The sequence below is a fragment of the Podarcis erhardii genome, assembly GCF_964252035.2.
Source record: "Podarcis erhardii genome assembly, chromosome: 2".
Lineage (NCBI taxonomy): Eukaryota > Metazoa > Chordata > Lepidosauria > Squamata > Lacertidae > Podarcis > Podarcis erhardii.
Genome location: NC_138498.1, coordinates 41,361,297 through 41,383,981, shown reverse-complemented (window position 1 = coordinate 41,383,981; position 22,685 = coordinate 41,361,297). Strand labels below are relative to the sequence as shown.

The following is a 22,685-nucleotide window of genomic DNA, read 5'->3' as shown; positions in this document are numbered from 1 at the left end:
CGGAATATTTGTGTTGGGCACCCTTTACATTATATTTATTTATATTTTTATTTTTACATAAGCATCTATAGATTTAAAAAATAATAATTGGTGGAATCCAATGAAAGTTGCAGGCAAGGTCACGCCTACTGTCAGTCACCTGACATCATATCTGGAAGTTGAAATGGGAGGCTGGTGGGCCTAATTAGGTTTGTGGGGCAGAGGTTCCCCACTGCTGGATTATGAGCTTGATCTGTCAGTCACAATAGAGCTTGTTCTCTGGCCTGCCACCACTCTAGTGATTGCTCTCAGTTCCTCCATCTCACTACCCTGGCATTGTAATAAGGTGAGACACATTACTTTTGCTTTCAGCAGAGCTTGTTTGCAGCAATTTTTGATGACTGGATTACTGAGGCACCATGAAGTGCTTTGGCCCCAACCCCCATTTTGACTCATGCAGATCCTGCTTCACCTGAGCTGCCTTGCTTCATGATTCATCCAATTCTGATGCACACTAATTATTATTATTATTACTTCAATTAAGACTGCACCAACTCAGCATGATTCTCTTCTACTCTCCATTTTTAACCAGCTTTGTAGATTGTTTTGTTTAGCTTTCAACAGACAACAGTTCATTTAAAAGCATGTCTCTCCCCTGCACACATTTGATTAGATCTTAACCATGGTACAGTTATAACATAGCTCGTTAGATTGGTCACCTTTGGAGTCCTCCTTAACAATGAGATTTCATTCAAAGACAATTAAATCATGGTAAGTACTGTACAGTCACTAAGACCAGTTTTCTAAGTGTTTGCTGGTTGCTATTCACAAACAAATTACGGTTTAGTTCTTTCTTTCTTTCTTTCTTTCTTTCTTTCTTTCTTTCTTTCTTTCTTTCTCTTTCTCTCTCTCTCTATCTTTCTATAAAAAAAAAAGAGGTTCCTGAGCCAGATACATCAGATCCAGACTCGGCAATGGCACATGCAGCAAACGTGTGGCTAAAACAGCATTTCCAAATGAGCTGCCTTTTCTATTAAGAGCTATATTTGTAGGTGGCTTAGTAGGGAGAATGTTCTCTCCTTGTTGGAGAGGCTCATTCCCACCCCCATGCCGCCTTTGCTTTTCATCTCATCTCCTACTCTCATCTGCTCTGTTTTCCCCATGGTAAGAAAACAAAGAAGCTGAGCATGTTCCATGTGACCAAGTGGCTTCTCAGTTCAGGAAGATCTTTGTTCTCTACTCTAAATGGGCTGGATACATATTCTAGGTGGGTGGTGGGAGAATCCCAGCTGCCATGGAGCAAGTGGGGACATCCTATTTTCAAATGGGATGTCCCACATGCAGATGCCCAGTGTGAGAAAACAGGAGGAAGCATTCAATCAAATCCTTCCTACCAGCATACCCATAGAGGTATGCAAGAAAATAGTATTTAAACAAACAAATCACACATGCAGACACTCTTAACCTGCTGTGACAGAAAATACTGCATATGCACACAGTCCTCATGCTTCTAATGAATGCTGGCAGCAGAGAGTGCAGCATCATACATAAGCCCAACAATGGTAGAACCCTACAGTTAAGCCAAAAGGAGGTAAGTGGCCTGTTGCTTGCTCCCTGATGAGATGGTGAGGGAAATGGTCACAGAGAAGTCCATGGTTCTTTCCACAGTATCAATTAAGCTGAAAGGTTGACTGCAGTTTAAAGTACTGGAGGAGAGGAGAGGTTAGGGCAATGCAGGGAGCCACACCTGAAACAAACACTTGAATCCTAGCCCTCTGTCCTTTCCTGGTCCATAAAGTAGAAAGTTCTGCCTGCTGCCCTCTCAGGGTCCAGGGTCCACACTTTCTTCTGCTTAAGAAGAAACTAAACTCCTGGAAGGACAGATTGTGAAGCTGAGGCTCCAATACTGAGGCCACCTCATGAGAAGAGAAGACTCCCTGGAAAAGACCCTGATGTTGGGAAAGATGGAGGGCACAAGGAGAAGGGGACGACAGAGGATGAGATGTTTGGATAGTGTCTTCAAAGCTACAAACATGAGTCTGACCAAACTGCGGGAGGAACTGGGTATAATGGTATAGAGCCAAGAGGCTAGTCAGGGTCAAAACTACACAAATGGTGCTTTAAGATGAGACTTTAAGAGAGGGCAATTGCTCAAAGTAAGTCACAGAGTTCAGGCCTACCAGAGCAGTTCCCCATGGTTCTGAGAATCAGAAATGCCATGGCAACTCTTGAATCCTAGACACCACACGAGAGCAGTAAAACCCTACCACAGCTACATTGCTGAGCTGAATCATCCTTCGTCTGCTCCGTAATCCCTCCCCCTCACAGATTCTCATGAGATATTTAAAATCTAAAGACTTAAAATCAAATATTTCAGGAATGAAAAGGTTCATGACCTTAAGGCAGTGGGTGGGGAGAAGAGGAGGCAGGCAGTTGATGACTTGGTAAAGACTGGGGACAGAACAGCATGGAGGAAGATTATGTTTCTTCAGTCGAGGATGGTAGAGAATAAATCTAAGGACACAGAGCTCAGCTAAATGTTCTCAGCCAAACACTCCCAATTTGAGGGGAGCTACATACTTTGAAGAGGCAAGGGGGGGAAAGGCTGAGTAGAGAAGAGAGAAAACAGCTTAAGAAGGAAACTGAGAAGCTGAGCCATTTGCTCAGGTTTGCTCAATTTATCAGCAGTTCAGCTGGTAAGAAAAGAGACCAGGTGCAAAATATATTGAGCAATAGCAAATAAGCCATGCAGCCTTATATGAACTTCCAAGGAAGAATATGCTCCAGGATGGTCACCACACTACTACAACAGAGGACCCAAGCATAAAACTAGGATGGCCTACCCTTTTGGTATGTTAGTCACTAGTGTGCACCCAACACACACTGCTGGGCATATGGGAAGGAAGACTAGGCAGCTGTTTTGTTAGCTGGTGGCAACTTAGCATGGAGGGAAAATAGTGAGAATGATTGAATGGAGGATCCTAGGCACAGAATGAGGTATAACCATAGAGCCAGTCATGAGAGAGGCTAGGACTGGGGAGATTCAGGTTGAAATCCCCAGTCAGCCATGGAGCTTGAGGTAACCTTTGTCCAATCACTACTATCTTAGCCTCTCCCAGAAAAGGTAGGATATAAGTATAATGCATAAACATTCTTAGGTCAAGGCCACAGACTCTGTAAAACAGTGGTTCCCAAATTTGTTTATATTTTTGCCCATGGGGCTCTTGAAACTTGCTTGGTGTACATAATCATTTTTCTACCTGCTGTAGCTGCTGCATGATTATTAATTGTACTTTTATTGCTTCTTTTTTTACTTACATATTGTATTTCATCGCTGTAACAGATTGAATTCCACAGAATTCCAAATGTAGTACAATCATCAGAAGAAGCAACAAAAATGCCTATTAAAAATCAATATGAATATTCAATGCCAAATCCACAGATGTGCTGGAGACGACCTAAGTGAAGCTCGTGGGCTACAGTTTGGAAACCCCTGATGGAGAAGCCTAAGAAAGAAAGGCATCCGATGGATATGCAGCTGACCCCCCCCCCAATGGCTTCATTGCAGTCACAAACCCATTAACAGGCAAGCACAGTTTTAACAAGGGCAGAGGTTCCAGGGCAGCAGGCAAGCAGACACAGAACTTATATACAGTTATGCTAAAAAGAGGGACAGTGTCTCCAGACACCGATCAATTTCTATTAATAGCCCTAGGCATTTCAGCCAAAAGACCTTCTGCAGTGGCTCTCTATCAGAGAAAGATAAATATATTATACATATACTGTCTCTGGTAGAAAGCCTCTGTAGAAGGCCATTTAACTAATAATAAAAACTCATCAGCATCTTGAGACATTGTCTCTCTTTTGGGTGGCTCATTGGCTGGGTGCTTCCTGGTGTCTTATGTGTGTTTTTCCACTTATACCGTTAACACATCTCCAGCCAATCCACAGAGTTTACTGCATATTGTGGTTTTAAAGTTCCACAGCCTCCTGGCATGTGTTTGTATCTGCTAATGCCATAACAATAGGTTTTTTTAAAACAAAAAAACAAAAACAAAACAGCAGCAGGTTAAAACAAATAAACTTCCCTCTGGACTCTCAGTTGGGGACCAAATACAGCTAAATGCAATATTCATATGCAAGTGCTGGTTAACTCTGCAACCAAAGCTTATTTGAGGAAACCAGTTCCCAAGAACACCAGTGTTCCAGACTTTGTTCTCTCTTCTGAACTCCACCTGCAGAAGTCATCATTGGTACTGAGAAGGGATGAGGAACTTGCAGTACAACAGCATTTGGAAGGCCACAACTCCCCTCAGTCCCAGCCAGCATAACTTGTGGTCAGCCACAAGGGCAGTTGTAGACCAATATCCAGAGTGCCACAAATTCTCCACACCTGGTACAATCCTCTGCAAGTCCCAGCATGTCCAATAAAACTTTATCCCAAGTGAGCCTGTCTAGGATTGCAGCCTGAGAGAACCCTCATTCGAACAAAATATTGCAGCTTTTCCTGAGCTCCCTTCCACTCACCCAAACTTCAGTAGATGACCCTTGGGATTGCTTCCAAGTCTATAATTCTCTGATTAATATTTATCATTTTCCAGTGGACAAATGCTGAGGGCTGTAACAGAAGAGGAAGTTCCTGTGACATTTAGAGGAATAAAATTACGAGGCAACAATAGAAGGAAGAAGGCAAAGATTCTTGTTCCCCATCCCACAAGCTGGGATACATATTACAGTGAAAGACTGCAACACTCATCCATCTTTGGAGCAGTAACAAGCCACCAGGGGCAAGAATAATCCTCCCTAGCAGACCCATTTTATTTATTTTTTTAGTTGTCATTACAAAAGCTTTTAACCCCTGAAACAATGAGGGAAAGCCACTGCTGGGCAAGGCAGTGAAGATGGCGGCTCTGACATTTCTGATTTCTAAAACTGAGTAGTAAACACAACAGCTAGAGTATTGAACAAACATTGTAGGGATTTCTGGCTCAGATTGGCTGAAGCCTGCTCCTCTGACACAAGAAAATGTTTTAGCACTCAAGTTTTTCCTTGTGTAGTGTGCCTCTTACTAGGAAAAGCACTAAAGCCACATGAAATATACATCGCAGTCATAAATTGCTGCTTTCGTCCCCAGCGGCTGCAACTCTGCATGCACATTGCCAGCAAAGCTCTGACAGGGATGTAGCTGGATGTAGTGGTACATTAAATTTTTTATGCAGAACAGGATCAGGAAGGATTTTTTTTCCAAAAAGAAAATTCTAGGAGCATTGCTCCTCCATCTCTAAGCTTTATGCTGCCAAAACTCCTGAACAGGCAAGACCACGTATATTCCATGCTGAACAAAAATTATAATTCTGTGCCACAGCCATTCAAATTCTGCCCCAAGAAAACCCCAAATTGTGCAACCTCTATAAATAAACTAAACTATGTGCTCCCTCATTTTGCATCATTTGTTCAGAAATTGATTGTTGGGTTTTTAATTGTGGATTCTGGGATTAATTGTGGATTCTCTCTGGCTTCTGGGATTTCAGTGGGATTTCTAGCCCTTCTGCAGCCATAAGGGCTAGCAACTAGGAAAGGCTGGAAATGTCCTATTGTCAGAACACATCTGCCTGGTACTTTGGGGGCAGGGAGGAATCTAATTGGATGAGCTTCAGCTGCTAATTTGAACCAGAGAGAAGAGTTTGCTGGAATTCTGGGCATGATCTGTAGTTCTCATTGTTACAGGCAAGCAGAACTGGCTGAGTACAGCTCAGTCCCTGGTGTTTCATTGCTGCTGTTGCTTCTCCTCCCTCCCAAAATTCAAGGCTAAAACCATTGAGCAGGCCACTGGTTTTACTACTCCTTCAATGTGTGAAGAGGGACGCGGGTGGCGCTGTGGGTTAAACCACAGAGCCTAGGACTTGCCGATCAGAAGGTTGGCGGTTCGAATCACCGAGACAGGGTGAGCTCCCGTTGCTTGGTCTCTGCTCCTGCCAACCTAGCAGTTCGAAAGCACGCCAAAGTTCAAGTAGATAAATAGGTACCGCTCTGGCAGGAAGGTAAACGGTGTTTCCGTGTGCTGCTCTGGTTCGCCAGAAACGGTTTAGTCATGCTGGCCACATGACCCGGAAGCTGTACGCCGGCTCCTGCGGCCAACCCCAGAGTCGGTCACGACTAGACCTAATAGTCAGGGGTCCCTTTACCTTTACAATGTGTGAAGGACTGTAGTCTAAGTGTACCTTCTCATCTCTACCTAATTTTCTTATCAAGACACTGGGATGAAACCAAACAGAACAGCATTCTGGGGGATTTAGAGCAAATACTTTGCATGTAGAAAATCCCAGCATCTCCAGCTGTGGCTGAGAAAGAACCCTGCCTGAAACCCATAGAGAAATGCAAGTCAGCATAGATAATACTCTGACCTAGATGGACCAATAGTTTCACCTGGCATAAGGAAGCTTTTTATGTTTCTGTTCTTGGCAACTACTCTGTTTTCTCAGAATTGAGTCAAAGCACTTTAGCACCTTTCTATATGGGCCAGCTTTTACTGTCCAGAGCTAGAGAGCCAGTGTGGTGTAGTGGTTAAGAGCGGTGGACTCGTAATCTGGGGAACCGGGTTCGCTTCCCCGCTCCTCCACATGCAGCTGCTGGGTGACCTTGGGCCAGTCACACTTCTCTGAAGTCTCTCAGCCCCACTCACCTCACAGAGTGTTTGTTGTGGGGGAGGAAGGGAAAGGAGAATGTTAGCCGCTTTGAGACTCCTTAGGGTAGTGATAAAGCGGGATATCAAATCCAAACTCTTCTTCTTCTTCTTCTTCTACAGGCATTGCTGGACAGTTTTACATTTGGCATGGTTCATTCCATTCTGTACTATAGATCTGGTTTAGATTCTGATATAGTCACCAGGTCCTCGGGGCAGAGTTGGTTAAAGATATGTAAAGTGCAGTGCATGCCAATCAGCCAATCAAAAACCACTGTCTAGTCCAAAGTCCCACATAGACTCCAGGTAAGGAAATTAAGATTGCTGGGTGCCCAAAATGCTTTGGAAATAAATCCATTGTTTTGGATAATTGTTGACATTGCCTCAAAACACTCACAGCAGCCTTTGGATACAAGAGGAAGGCAGAGCTTGAAAAGCTGAGCAGATGAGGGGGCAAATTTCAGGCAGGCACCGAATAGATGGAAAGAATGCAAAACACACTCTTTTGTTTCTGGAACATGACATTCCCCGGGGCTCAAGAAGCACATCCACTCTCTGTTAAGAAATACTAGAAAGAAAGAAAGAAAAAGCTCCAGCTCCAGAAATGAGAGCGCCAGCTGTTCTCCCCAGGACATGCTGGGAAAAGTGGGGCAGCTTGCACTTCACCCTAAGTGGATTTGCCAATTGTGGGCTCACTTTTCAGGCATCTTCTGGAAAATCTGTTAGCTCATTAATGCATTACTCAATTCCCCAGAGACTCCCTTGCAATCTCAGTGCATGTTACAAAATGTGCAAGAAAGCAACAAAGGATGGAATAATGGGAAACAAGGAGGGGTTATCCAAGAAATAAATAAAATGTAACAAGAGGCAACAGGGCAAAGACAGGCTTCCAGGCATGCATGCTACTTATGTCAGGCAGCAACTGGTCTGAGACCAGGGCTGGGGCACCTTTTTCAGCCTGAGGGCCACATTGCCTTCTGGGGGCCACATGCAAGTGGTAGGTGGGTCCCAATGCAAAAAAACAGGGGGAACAGCACCAGATGTGATTCTTACTTTTGCACAGTAGTCTAGACTCCAGCCATACAAAAGCTGGAGTTTTCTCACATAAATACACTCACATCTCTCCATCCAGGCAAACAAAGAGGTTTAATCACAGTTCACAACCATATTCTAGCTAGGCAGAAGCACTTAAGGAAATTGCAGAGCAGCAGTTGTGAGGGGTGTGGTCTAGGGAGGGCACATGTCTGGGGAGATCTCTGAGGGCCAAGCAGAGAGATATTGAGGGCCACATTCAGCACCTAGGCGTGAGGTTCCCACACCCACCAACAGAGGCATATCTGCATGTCCTTAGAGGTATATTGTTTCCTCTTATAAGGTTCAAGAGGAACAGAATTCACAAAAATCTTTCCTCAAAGTGCTATGCTCTGTTTCTACTTGCGCCAGCCCAATGTCTGGCATATGGCACATACTCAACTCAGTGTGCCCTGAAAAATGTCCACAGTAAGAGAGAAGGCAATTTTCCTGAGGTAGCAAGATTGATTCCATGCTGCTTCACAAGAACTCCATGGGATGTGCAGCAAATGACTGCTTCAGGCTGAAGCTGAAACAAGGACCTAAGCAACAAGCCAGAGATCCAGAGAAAAGGCTGAGGTGATCACTGGTGCAACTCTGCTGAAGCCATAATCACGGGGCTGGAATGGCATTGGCACAAATCCTTCCCTGCCACATTACTTTTCCAAAGTACAGTTGTACCTTGGTTTTGGAACAGCTTAGTTCCCAAACGTTTTGGCTTCCGAATGCTGCAAACCCAGAAGTGACTGTTCCGGTTTGCAAACTATTTTTGGAAGCCGAATGTCCAACGGGGCTTCTGCAGCTTCTGATTGGCTGCAGGAGCTTCCTGCAGCCAATCAGAAGCCACGCTTTGGGTTCCTAAGATTTTGGAAGTTGAACGGACTTTCGGAACAGATTCCGTTCGACTTCCAAGGTACGACTGGACCTCATAACACTCTCCTCCTGCTTTTCACAGAATCAAAGAGGGAAGTGCCAAGTCAGCAAGAGATAAAAGTCCTTCTACTGCAGTCTTCAAACATCTCATGTCAACAAGGGGCTGTCATCAAAGGAATTCTGATATTGTGAAGTACAGGGCATCCCTTGCACATTAGGAGTCTCAGGCAACCAGTTTACCCAGGGACTTCCCCGCACCTAAGTTGCTGCAATATGCTCAGTAATAGAAGCTCACACATATCATCTCTGCACACCCTTAAAGCCTCACTATGGAGCACTGCTCTAGGCAGGGGCAATGCCTTCCCCTTGGGCAAGCTGCCCAAGGAAAAGCATTGGCTTGATCCCTTGACAGTAAGATACTTGTGCACCTGGGGGCAGCCCAACTTGGTCCTGTCTAGCCAGGAACTCATTCCCAGAACACCTCTGCTGCTGAGCAACCTCTTGCCTCCACCTTCCTTCAAATTCCCTTCTCAAACCTCACCTTTTCCATTGAATACTTCAACTGATAAGCCCCTAGTCCTCCGCTGAAAAAGCAGAGGCTCATGCACATGTCTTCTACTAATGAGTCCTCCTCCTAATAAAATCATTGTGCTGACAGAACATTGGCCTCCTCAGTGCCATGTTGGATTCCACCCTGTGCCTCCATTCACATCCATCTCTCCTTATTCTGGTCTCCTTCACCTTGCCTCCCTCCCCTTCCCTGTTTATTGTCTCCCTCACCGTCAGTCTTTAGACTGCAAGCTACTTTGGGTAACGATCTCCCTTTTTGTTTGTATTGCTCTGTAGAACACTATGCACTTTGATGGTGTTCTATAAATAATAAGAATAAGATGACTGCCACTGGCATTATATATACCAGCATGGACATTATTAATTTCTGTAAGTGCAAGTACACTTGGTTATCACTAGTGGGACTCTTGCTGTCATACTTCTGGCAGTTTTTATTTATTTATTTAAAACTTCATTCTCAAGGAAAGACACAGAACCAATGCAAACAAAATGGATCTCAATTCCCCCACCCATACAAGGGAGCCAGCTATTCTCATTTCAGATGTCGGGTCCAAAAGCCTTTAACCTGCCTTTGGGGAAGGAAGCATTAAATTAACAGCTTCTCAGAAAACTCATTTATATCATCATTAACCATATCCAATATCTCCCCAGAAGTATGGACCTCCCAAAGGGCTGAACTTGCATCTTCTCAACACAGCCCTACTAATATGAACCAGGTCCCACCTGCTTCTGTTATTGTCATCATAAAGAAAGGCCCATTTGCAGGCCTCTCCTCTCTGCCCCCAGCTCCCTGCACAAAGTTTTCACCATGGTTTCCTCACATCAATTATTGAAGTGGATGATTTATTTAAAGGAGCGCCTCTCCACTCTTCGATGTATGCCGCATTTGCCAAGGAAACTCCTGTGGGTCTAGAGCCTTTTTTTTTTTTTTTTTTTGCAGCCACGTGTGACATTAAATTAATATCTGCAGTGCTGCTCATGTGATGAATGGAATGAACTTGCTTGCACAGACGAAAAAGAAAGAGGAGGTGGGTGGGGGTGGGGAGAGTCGAAGGGAGCAAAGCTGCCCCGGCACACGGCATTACCCAGGGTGGGTGGAAGGGTCCTGAACTTCACTCTGTGCCAATCGGATGACATTAAATTGAGAACTGGGGCTAGTCACATTGAAGTGTGCTCTCCTGGTCAGCAGGAAGGATGAGCAAATCACAGTTCTGACCCCTGTTTGTTCTCTGGCCACATCAGCCACCCACCCCTATCTGGCCAACATTTCCTCTCCATCCTCTGCTTGCTGGATTTTGAGGCAGGCTTTTTGTTCCCAAGAACCACATGCAGCAGTGGTTGTGTCTAGTACTATTCACCTTCCCCTTTCAACATATATCTTCCCTTCTCTGCCCCCCTCACTTAGGCTGTATCAGGGTTGATGTGTGTGTGTGGCAGGGGGAGTATGAAACCTTCATTCCTCAGCAATCCCTGGGCAGCAGAGATTGCTGTGCCCACAGCACAGGAACAGTAATGTTCTCCTCAGCACCCAGCTGATGGCTGATAAGCTGGGCATCAGGGGATTGGAAAGGTCTCTCCTGGGGCTTGGTGGGCTCTGCAGCTAATGGCCAAGGGCTGCAAGTTGTCCTCATTTGGTGCAACATATAGGTGCTATGAAATCAGGTTCCTTGCAGAACCTTTTCTATACTCAGTCCACACATCGCAGGCTCCTTGGCAAAGAGCCTTGCTTGGCATGTCACAAAACACCTCTACTGTGCAACCGCAGACTCAGATACAAAGTACGGACCAGCCTCATGTTCCAACAAGCTATTGGCTTGATGTGTTGTGTAGCGGTTGCCTGTTTCTTTAGTCTTCCTCAAAGCTGTGGCAGATGTGCTGTCTGCAACAGCACATGAAAAGGGCTGATGGAAGCCGTTGATCCATGCAGTTGAGTCTTTCCCAGCTTGATGCTTCCTAGATGTTTTGGACCAGCCAGATTGGCCAATGATCAGGGATGATCCAAAGTATCTGGAGGGCACCAGATTGGACAAGGTTGATCTAGTTCCTTGGAAGACAGCTACCAAGTGGCAATGGACTTGACCTCTCACCACTCCATGCCTCTTCCCCAACCTGGTGCCTTCCAGATGTGGTTGGACTCTCATCATCTCTGACCACAGGCCATTCTGGCTATAACTAATGGGAGCTGGAGTCCTAAAATATCAGGGGTCAACAGATGGAGGATGGAGACAGGGAGAAGCTGATTCAGATGGCTGTCAGAATTGCGAATGAACTGCAGGAGTTCCCTCCAAAGTTAGGGCAGGTTTCCCTGCTGCAATTTCTGGGAAAAGCTCTTTGCCTGGAAGTATCCCTGAGGGGTTCTTGTTTACTCCCTGTCTACATACTCTAAAACAGCTGCTAATTTGTACATGCTTACTGCAACTGTGTTTCCCATTTCCCCAAGGCAGACAGAAAGTGCTTGTGTGTCTTATATTCAAATCCAAAAGCAAAATCCTCATCACATTTAGCCATTAATATTTGATCATATTAGATTTGTCATCTTCATTTTGAAAAAAAAAAGGGGGGGGACTATATAAGAAGAAGCCCTTACTTCTCAAACACATTTATACTGATTCTCACAGCTGGAAAAAGCCCAACTACTTATTCCCCAAGACTAATTACTCTAATAAATGTTCATAATTTGAGAAATTCACAAGCAAGTTGCAATATGGAAGAGGATCTGGCTGAATTAATTTATACTTCCTCCTTGTTAGACAAAGCCGATTCCAGCCATCTCCGACGATGAAATTGGTATGATCAGAACACTTCTCCTAATAGATAAATAAGGGGGGGGGGGGAGTCTTAATCATAGAATCACAGAATTATAGAGTTGGAAGGGATTCTGAGGGCAATCTGCTCCAACTCCCTGCAATGCAGGAATCTCAGCTAAAGGAGATACCAGAGTACGAGGAGGAAAGAAAGCAGTGCAATTGAGGCAGCAACGCTTTATAGAAAATACATAGCCTCCAAATTAATCTGTTCAGTAGGTAAATGATTCATTCTCTCTCCCCCCTCCACCCGCCACCCACCACTATGTGTAGCAGCACATATTCAAATTGTGTCCAGTACCAGAACTCGCATACTGTCTGTAAAAAGTTACCCAGGAAAATACAGTCAAGTCCAGCTTCAAAACAAGCTCTCATAACTTTGCCTGTGTGCACATAGATGCACAATCGCTCTGGCAAGTTGCACAAGCAGCCCTAAGTGACACAGAGCCTCTGTTTGGAAGTCTGGGTTGAAGGTTATTATGGTGTGTCCTTTTTACACCCAGATGACCTTGGGAACCTGTGTAATGCAGGCTCAACCTGTGGAACAGTTAAATTCTGCTCCAGGGTTTCCTTTCTCATCTCAAGAGGAGCTTTTCAGCTGCTCAGCTGCCATTAGGAGCATGAATTTTATTTTCTAGAGTATGAAAACAAGAAGATCTGGCAGCACTAATGAGGATACTAATGGAGAGAGAAAATCATAGAGCCTCTCTGGACAGTCTCGGGCGAACCACCACTATCTCTGAGAATGACCTACCTGGTAGGGTTGCTGTAAAAAGGGGCTACTGGTGCTCACTAGAGGAAAAGTGTGTTATAAATGTAATATTAAACAAACAGTGAAGTCATAACAAAATTAAGAAAATGCTCCTTGTGATTTCTGCTAAACACTGACCTGCTCAGATGGCATGAGGCAGACCAGGACACACACACTGATTGACCTACATCACCAGAATCAGTCAAAATATTGAATTCTTTTTGAGGGAGCTAAATATCCTTTGCAGCATCCCAAGTCCTCCCAAAGTGCATGTGAAAGAAGGTCATCAATGGGATCACTAATTAAATTCTGCTTTATGGTATTAAAAAAACACTATTTAGGGCAACACCACACCCTATAAAATTAAGAAACAGAAGAGACCCTAACCCTATAGGAATTCACATGAATGCTGCCATTACAGACTGTGACCCACAATGACCCTTCGCATACATTCTGGGTGTGAGTTTTTTGGCCAGGCAAACTGCAGAGAATGACTTCTGTCTGAAATCCTGTAGGGGCACTGCCAGTCAGTACTGAGCTAGATGGATCAGTTCTTGGTAGAAGGCATCTTCCTATATTCCTGTACTCCATTTAGGGGGAAAAGGTTTTCTAACAGAAGCTGTTCCATAACTCCCCCCGCCCCCCGGAGATTTGGCTAAGATTGAGTCTGTGCATCTTCTGAACACATTGCAAGACTTTGATATTAGGAGACAGCTTTTGACAGCAGGAGTTAAGCCAACTGGCAAAGGTTTGACAAAGGATGGTGATGTATGTTTTAACTGGTCATTTATTTATTGCTTTTTAATTGACTATTTTTGCTTTTAAAATGCATTGCTGCAAGCAGAAAGCCTTAAGAGCCAGGCAAATGGAAGTAATCAAATGTATGCTGTTTGGGGTAAGGGCATGCATATCATTTCACACATATTATATCATTTCATGACCAATTTTGAATTCCTGAATGGCCTGCTTCTTATTGGTTACAAACCCCAAGTAGTAGCTTAGGATTTAAAAAGTCAAACCCAGCTCTATCTTGCCAATTACTTATTCAGTCTATTTCCTGCCTTTTCTCCCAAAGGAGCCGAGGGCAGCAACAAGCCCTAACACTTAAGCTGGAAAGTTGTACTTTGGACGCAACTGAGGGGCTGGACTGCTTCAAGCATATAAAAAGGAGGAAATAACAGCAACAGGAAAGTCACGTGGTAGATCATTGCACAAGCTGCATAAACATGCATCTAATCCAATGCACATTCATGCATTTAGGAGTTTGTGACTAGCTGTGGCTCTTCAGCATGCATTTATACATACATGGTGCAAGAGCTGTATGTGGCACACACAAAAACCTACACGAGGTTTTCATGATTTCTCCTACACCTAAGTGTTGTGCATGCACAAAACATTTCTGCCCAGTGCTGGTGCCTAGTATCTCAGTCCCTGCTCCAAACACACAGGACATTCTGCATGTGAACCACCATCATGGCTGAAAGCTCTTCAAGAATATAGTTGGTGCATGCAGGAATGTTACCACATAATGTATTTGATGGTCTTTGGGCAACCACCTGCTTAAAGAAGTGGAGGGAGCCTCTCTGCTGCACAAAGCTCCTTTCCAACCATCTGAACCATCCCCTAATAGCCCATTTCCTCTGTCATCTACATCTCCTTTTGGTGTTCCTTTAGCATACAGTTTCAGCATTTTATTGCCTGGAGTCTTAGTAAATGAAACAGAAAAATGTAGGAATCGAGGAAGATGAAACGCTTCCCAAGTTTCAGTGGAATCTAATCTTTGCTTAGAGTCATAGTGGTGTAGGCTTTAAACCTGCATATGGTGTGTTTCAAGGGGAGAGGGGAGCAGGAGAGAGAGGGATAGAGGGAGTGAGAATATTGCTCTCTTCCTGAACCTCCAGCCAACCATGCTTATTGCCCACACCTGTTTTCAATGCACCACCACAAGTGACAGACCTCAGAAGACATCCAATAATTGGACTGTGTCATTGACACAATCCATTCTAGCCATGCTGCATGTGTTAATCAGCTTATCAATGCCAGGATGTCTATGTTATCGTGTGTGTGTGTGTGTGTGTGTGAGTGAGAGAGAGAGAGAGAGAGAGAGAGAAGCTACCATTAATAATGCAATTATCATTGTTGGTAATTCCTGCATTCCATTTCCTTCTGACCTCACCATTTATTATTCCTCTCCCATCCAGCCTTGCAAAGAATTATGTGTGTACCTGTAATCCAGGAAAACAGCCATGCATCCAAAGAAGTGGCCTGCGGTCCATGAAAATTTGTGTCATTTAAAAATTGTTATTTTCTAAGGTTGCTACAAGAGATGAACAGGGCAATGTCATAGACATTAAGAATTGCCATGTTGGGTCAGATCAATGGTCCATGTGCCTCAGTGTGCTGTGAGTCCACAAAGGCCAGACAGATGCTACTGAGAAATTCATAAATGGGGACTGATACTGAGATTGATACAGCTATTTGTTAATCCCCCAACATATGCTAGCCAGAGGCATACAAACTCTATAGCGTGCCAGTGGGAACTGGGACCCATGGGTCTAATTAGGGCTGGCACAAGTCTCTGTTTGGCTTGTGAGGCCACTTTCCTCAAAGCACACCCACCCATATGTATGATGGCAGATATGGGGCAAGTGGAGGTGAGGTTGCCAGTGTAGCTGTCAGTGGCCAGAGCAAGGCAGTTGGGATTGGCTATGCCATAAAGTTCTGGAACTCAATAGTATAGCTGACCCCTGCAGGTAGTAGAGCTTGAAGATTGTGCCAGTTAGCCAAGGCTCACTTGGCTGGGCTTGGTTTGTGGCATGGATCACCTGGCATCACTATGACTGACAGGTCATTAGGCTCCACCCACCAATCAAAACAGCCTGCCAAGGGTGGGGGATCTCAATAATCTGGCCCGCTGGCTGGATCCACTTCCATAACCCTGTTCAGAAGGCTAATGCAAATGTTAAAAAAGGAGCAGGGACCATAGTTCAGTCACAGAGCACACATTTTGCATGCATGGCCTCTCTAGTTAGAAGGATCAGGTGATGTGAAACATCTTTCTTGAGAAGCTAAACTCTGCTAGTCAGAGTAGACACTACAGGACTAAGTGGACAAATACTTCAACCTGAATTCTGTACGCTCATATGAAAGAGCCCAATAAGGAATTAACTGTGGTCTGTGGGACTGCTTTTGTCCCAGTTCTTCTCCAAAGCAAACACCCACCTCACCCACTAAGACTAACCAGGGTTTCTGCTGCATCTGGATTGAAACCAGCTTCATACCACTAAAAAAAAGGAGTTTGATAGAAAAACTATCCACAGTAAATTGCCTGTAAGTTGTTTATTATGCTTTTCACCTCTGTTTTATACAGAAAAGGTCAAGATCTGACAGGCAGAGGCAGAGATTGCAATGCAGATTAGCCATTACTGCTCTTATACTCTGGCAGAGGGAGGGAGGAACACCATCCTTCCAGAAGGATGAACTTGTGGAAGGGGAGAGGGTTGGAACACACATAGCTGAAAGGATGCAAATTAACTTAACATGGTCTCCTTTGCCTTCATCTCTCCATCTCTTTTTTGCAGAGCAAGTGACAGCCTTAATCTGTCCAATCAAAGAAGGAAGTTCTAAGGAAATGCAAGAGGGGGAAAAACAGTATCTACTATGCCAATCCAGGAAAGAGTGTGTGTGTGTGTGTGTGTGTGTGTGTGTGTCTGTCTGTCTGTCTGTCTGTCTAACTGAGAGAAAGATTACCTTGGCTCCTTGGCTCATCCTTGTTAAAGGAAGGTTCCCTTGGCAACCTGGTATGATGAAAGAGACGGCTATCAATGGCTATTTGCAATGCTTCTTAATACCAGTTGCTGGAAGCCACAGGAAGGCAGAGTGTTCTTGCGCATGAATCCTGCTTGCTGGTTTTCCACAAGCATCTGGTCAACCACTGTGAGAAGAGGATGCTAGGCATGGGCCATAGTTCTTATAGATTTTTGTGATGGTCAAGGAAGCAGAAGCCTCAGATCCAAGCTGGTTAGAATGCAAAGGAAAAAAATAATCACCCAGTGCCTCCTTTATTTCACAGCTCAGTGGAGATGTCCACTCAGTGCACAGCTAGAGCATGTGTTACAGCATATGGTGTTGGAGGCTTTCCTGAAGCAGGTAATACATGGAGGCAAAGTAAGGGGAAAGGAGATCTTCTCAGTGGTACCAGAGGCCCGCAAGATGTGCTGTTGTCACACCCTTGTGTCTCCTCCCTCATTTTATCCTGAAATTTGAATATAAAGGAAAATAAGATGGATGAACACCCCCCAACCGAGAAAGTGAGGAAAGGATGAACTGTCACCAGGCAATGGCAGTCATGCAAGATAGCAAGGTTTGTTAAGATCTAAGGAGACTCCATAAACCACATCCACACCCTACATTGGAGATGGGGGATCTATGGCTCTCAAGATACTGTTTGACCTATAGCTCCCATCATCCTTCATCACTGGCTATGCTGGCTAGGGTGAAGAACATCTAGAAGGCCAGGCTCCCTATCCTCTCAGTGCTTCCTGGGAACAAAGGCCACCGCACTATGTAAATGAAGAGGTGCGAGGGGAAGCCCTTTCCTCTCTAGCTTATTGTCATCATGGGCAGCACCCAGCAACCTCATTTTCCATATGAGGCATCAGAATGCAGTAGAGAAATGGAAAGAACCCATTCCGTTTGCCACTGAGGACATGCACAGAGATGGAAAAGAGTACAATAGGAAGCCATAAGCAATTCCACTTTCTGCTGCATTTTCTGCCTGCACTTCAGAGCCTTAATGAAAAAGAGCCTGTATATACTGCCACCTTGAACACCAAAGTCTGAATATAATTTGAAGATGGACACTTTTTGCAAGACCGAGGCCTCTAATGACATCCTCCCCACAACTGTTCCCTTCTAGGTCTGCAATCACTGGCTCCAGCAACCTCCCATCCAACCATTATGAGTGGAACCAAATTTCCTTTATATATACAGTGCAACAGAGGTTTGCCAAGTGAAGGGATAGCTCAGTTGGTAGAGCATGAGCTCCACGCTGGGTAAAAGATTCCTGCATTGAAGGGGCTTGGACTAGATGACCCTTGTGATCCCCCCCCAACTTTATAATTCTATGATTTTATTATCTCTTGTTCTGTATTACAGAGAGCAAAACTAACATGGTTTATCCATCTAATGACCACCTAATTCAAACTAGTGTTCTAACAACCACAAAACATCTCAGCCTCTCAAAAAAAAATTCATAATAGTTGCTCAAGTCAATGTTTTTTAAATGTATTGTATTGTGTAATGCATTTTATGTATTTGGTATTGTGACTTGCTGTTATTTTAATTGATTGTAGTTTAGTAATTATTCAATGTAATTGTTGAGAGTGAATTTCTGCTTAATTATTGTTTGCTGATATTTTGAGAGTTAACGCTGTTGTGTATTATTATATGCTAATGGATTCTTGAATATTACATTGGATTGCATTGTTATATGATGTATGATCTTTGTTGTATATGTTGTTGTTTCTTCAGCTTGTAAACTGCCTTGAGTAGAAAGGTAGCAAAATGAACCTGAACCTGAAATTCTCTCACTGTCTCCAACACAAGCCAAGTTGCCTTGTGAACTCAACGGCAATTCTTTCTCAATATCTTTGAATCCCAAGCAGAACAAAGGCCATAAGGTTATCTATCATACATCCTATTTCCATGGAAAACAAATATAAAACTCACAGACTCCAAACAAAGTAACTGAGGGACAGTGCAGTCTCTATGCATGCAATGCTGCCATGTGGCCAGGCTCCAACATAGCCAATGCCCAAGATCTGTTACCACATGTGCACACAAACATACTCAAAACAAGATAAGGGATATTGTCTATGAGGCATCCTGTTTAACTATAGTGAATGGCACCAAAGTGACTAAGAACTGACAGATACTTAATCAGAAATAACAGCTTACTAATAGAAATAGGAACAGAAGGAGTGGAAGTTAACACTGACAGCAGAAAAGCTCCCAGAAAGAGCAATTTTGTTTCCCACAAATGGGAAAATGCACAAAAGTGAACTAGGATTTATATAATCTCACTGGTTCTAAACCTATTATGTGATTTTAAAGATCTGAGTCATGGTTTTGAAACCCAGGGATAGTCAATAACAGAACCTTTTGGTCACATCAGCTGGCTGGAAGTTTCAGCAGGTCTGTCAAATATCTGTTCTTCTCAACTGCCCTCCCCCCGGCCACCGCCCCCACCCAAAATTAAAGAGAGGTTGTCACACTGGGGACAGCCAAAATATGCATGGCTCATGTGGATAAGCTGGATCAGGACAATTAATTGCTGCTTATCTAAAAGCAGCTATTCATGCTGAAAGTTAGACAAAGGACTCTACACAAATGCATAATACATCTAGGCCTGAGGTCACCAACTGCGTGCACACAAATGTTATTATATGCAACTAACATAAAAACTAGGTGCATCCTTCTGGCTCACAATGGATGCCCCCCCCTTTTTTTAGTGCTGGTCGAAGTGGTACCTTTATTCAGACAACAAGCAAAATAGATAGAGCTTCAACCCATCACATGACTCCTGTCACATTACCTTTGCACATCGTACAATTACATCCATGCCCATCGGTTTCCTCCCCAACCAAGCCACCTCCCACTACAATGTCTAATGTAGGTCATTTGTTCAGCAAATTGGCTGCTATTATGCCTGTTGGCTCCACAGTCCCATTGACAGGCTTTGCAACAGCAGAACCAATGCCTTAAGCCATCTCCCCATCAAGTAGCACACATGCCCTCGGCTAAACAGCCTAGCCGCCTGCTTTCACAGCCAAGTCACTGACCAATAAGGCATTTGGTTTCTTACACCAACTGATTGCCGAGAAAGGAAAACAAGCCAACCCCACCTCATTGTTTCAGAGGCAGAGTCATTTTTTTTCTGGGGATTCGAAATGGACCACTAAATTGGGGGTGGGATTGTTGTTGCCTGTGCAGAAGAGCTTTTTCACCACACTTATCAAAAGCAGCCTGCACAGCAGGGCCACCTCTGCTACCACAATTAAACCCAAGTTTGACGTGATCGGATTTCTCAACAAGGACTGAGTCAACTACCAGAAAGGCATGCTAGCAATGGAGCCGTAGCACAGGGCCAGGCTGCAATATCCAGAGAAATGAAGAATAAAAACTTCCCTAATACTGCAAGCCATAGATAGAGGCAGACCCATTTGGCTAGCCATCCCCGGAGGCTGTAGGGAAAGCCAGTGCTCACAGCTGCTAGAGGAAGCGATGCAAAGATGGACACATGTCAGCTGGATAGATTGGCGCGAATGAATGATGCACTGCCCATCTGGACAGTCCGCAGGCATAACACTGGAAGAGCTGCTCAGCGCATCCCCGGTTCCCCCCATTAAGGCTGTCAGGAGAAGAAAAGATATCAAACAAATAGGTTGCAAAGCACAGCGAGATTTCTCCCCAGACAATTTTTGCCCCCTGTGTTATAGCATTCCATGAAAGCCACATAGCTCCTCCTTCTCCCACTGACCCTTCCATCTGCCTCATACCTCTATCCAAAAAATGGGACATAATTCAGGAATGAGATTGGGGAGGGGGGGTAGAGAACCTCTATCTAGACATGGTATAATTCTCAAAAGGTTTTGCAGCAAGCATTCCCATTAAAGCAAGCAAATGCTATGAACAGAAGGCCCAGCCTGTGGCGTGCACAGCACTCTCACAGGTCCAGACTGATCCTGGCCGCCACAGCAAGGGCAGAAGAAAGATGTTCAGATTTGCAATATCCAAAAGCAAGTCTCCCTTATCATGCAGGAGCAGGGCTCACCGGCCCTTCCTTCCTTCAAAAGCCAGCTGCTGAGCAAAAGCCAGCTAGGCCAGCTCCCCAACCAATAACAGCTGATTCTCGCTAGCATAAACAGCAATAAATCCTGAGGTGAGGTGAGGTGAGCAGAGAGAAATTCTGAGATAAGCAATAACTGAGGTGAAAAGGACACCCCATAGCTATAGACTCTCCAGGGAGATTTTTCTGCAAGCTTGAGGCTGCAAGCCTAACCATGTCTACTCAGAACTAAGTCCAGCTGTAACCAATAGGGCTTACTCCCAGCTAAGTGAGGTTAGGACCACAGTCTTAACTCAGAAGGCAAAGTCTGCTAAATGCCATTACTGCCCCTTGCCAGACTTTTTATGCCTTCCAGTGGTTTCTGATAGCTTGCTTACCGGTCCCTCCTGCCTATCAGCAGCTGGTTAAGATAAAACCTATACAAGTGGAGGGGAACTGGCAGAGTTTTCATACAGCAAGAGCTTCCTGAATGAAACTACTTGGGGAACAAGCCTAGCAGAGGCCAGGCAGCATAGGAAGCACCTTGAAGCCTCAGGTAAGGGCTTTGGGGTAGCAGAAAGAAGCCCTTCCATTTTCTAAGCATAGGCTAGCAGTCAAAGGATGAAGATCTCTTTCCCAATATAACCACAGCAGCCTCTCAGCGGGTGTGTAAACGAGAGAGAGAGAGAGAGAGAGAGAGAGAGAGAGAGGCGGGAAGAACCATAGGAAATTGGGAGGAGGGGAATGCACAAGCTGTGACCGAAGGAATATAGAAACCAAAACATGTAATGGAGGCAGCTTCACCAAAACAGCCCTCCAAACAAACCGAGTTTAGAGACGGGGAGGGGGATGATTTGCACTCGGTACCTAACCCACCACCCTCCCGCGCACCGCTCCTTGGCGCACCAGCGTCTGCTGGGGCAGAAAGGGGCGTTGTAAGCCGAGGCGATGTGCTTTTACCTTGGACCCCCAGCCCCAAACCACTTTCCTCCCTTACCTGCCCACGGTCTGGTTGGCGAGCTGCCGCATGCGGTTGAATTGCTTCTTCATGGTTGCGCCCTTGGCCAGAGAGCGCCGCGACGGGCTCGGGAAAGAGGAGGAGGAGAGGGAGAGCTGGGGAGATCGGTGGCTATCCCGGGCAGGGGGAGGCGGGAGGAGGCGGTTACATGGCCCTTCTTCTTCAAGGTAGAAGGTGGAGGAGGAGGAGGAGGAGGGGGAGGGAGACGAGGACTCTAGCACTGCAGCAGCAGCAGCAGCGGCGGCGGCGGCGGGGAAGGAGGGGGGCAGCCCCCGGCCAGCACCATCGCCGCCTCCTGCATCCTTCGGGGGCGCAGCAGCAGCAGGAGCAGCAGCAGGAGCGTCACTTTCTCCCTTTCTGGCTAAGCGCAGCCGCCGAGCGAGCACGCCCGGCCCCGAGTGCTCAGCGCAGCCGCCCGACCCACGCCCGGCCGGCCATGCTGAGCTGGTCGTCTTTCTCTTTTCCTTCTCTCCCTCTCCGAGCTCAGCGGCGATCCCGACGCGCTGCGCTGCTGACAAGGCTGGAAGAGAAGCGGCGGCTCGGACTGCGGCTGCCCGGCCTGGGGCGCTGGGAACTGGAGTCTCCGCCTCCTGGCCGCCGCTTTCCCACTTGCGCCGGGTGGGGGCGCTGCGGAGCACCTTGCCGCGCAGTGGGGCTGCGGAGGGGAAAGGAGGCAGCAACAGCAGCGCCGAGCATCCATTCCTGCTCGGCGTGGGGAGCTCTTTCAACCCGAAAAGAGCCAGAAATGAGAGGCTCTGCTCACTAGTGGTGATGGTGCTGCTGCGAAAAACCGGTGAGTCTCACCACCAGCACCCAGTTATTCATCCTCATTTGCCCGCGTTTCTGTAATTCAAGATAGAGCTGGCTGGATTGAAAGCCCCCACCCCGCGCGCACAAAAAAATGTCCCTGGTTCGGCCACGGGGGGCATGGATGGTGCAGCTGCCCAAGTCGGCAACCATCATGGAAGCGAGAGCGCAAAGGCAGCTTATATGGGCGACTTGGACCTGGTTCTGGCTAACTTATTGTGATTGAACACTCAGATCGCCGCCTCTCGCCCTCTACGGACACATCTGGGCATCTGTCTATCCCTATAGGCCGGGATTGCTCA

The 22,685-nt window shown here is 45.6% G+C and overlaps 1 protein-coding gene across 9 annotated transcripts in view; it reads right to left on the bottom strand.

Annotated features, from left to right (window-relative positions):
* Positions 1-22,176, bottom strand: part of ARHGAP44 (Rho GTPase activating protein 44) — an 86,270-nt gene extending 64,094 nt beyond the window's left edge. For 3 of the 9 annotated variants that reach the window (XM_081848656.1, XM_081848657.1, XM_081848654.1), the window contains exon 1: positions 21,556-22,176. In XM_081848656.1, the coding sequence (XP_081704782.1) occupies positions 21,556-21,608 (53 nt within the window). In that variant the 5' untranslated portion in view covers positions 21,609-22,176. The remainder of the gene's footprint in view (positions 1-21,555) is intronic. The other 6 variants (XM_081848650.1, XM_081848655.1, XM_081848652.1 and 3 more) reach the window with 5 other exon arrangements.
* Between the last annotated feature and the right edge of the window lie 509 nt (positions 22,177-22,685).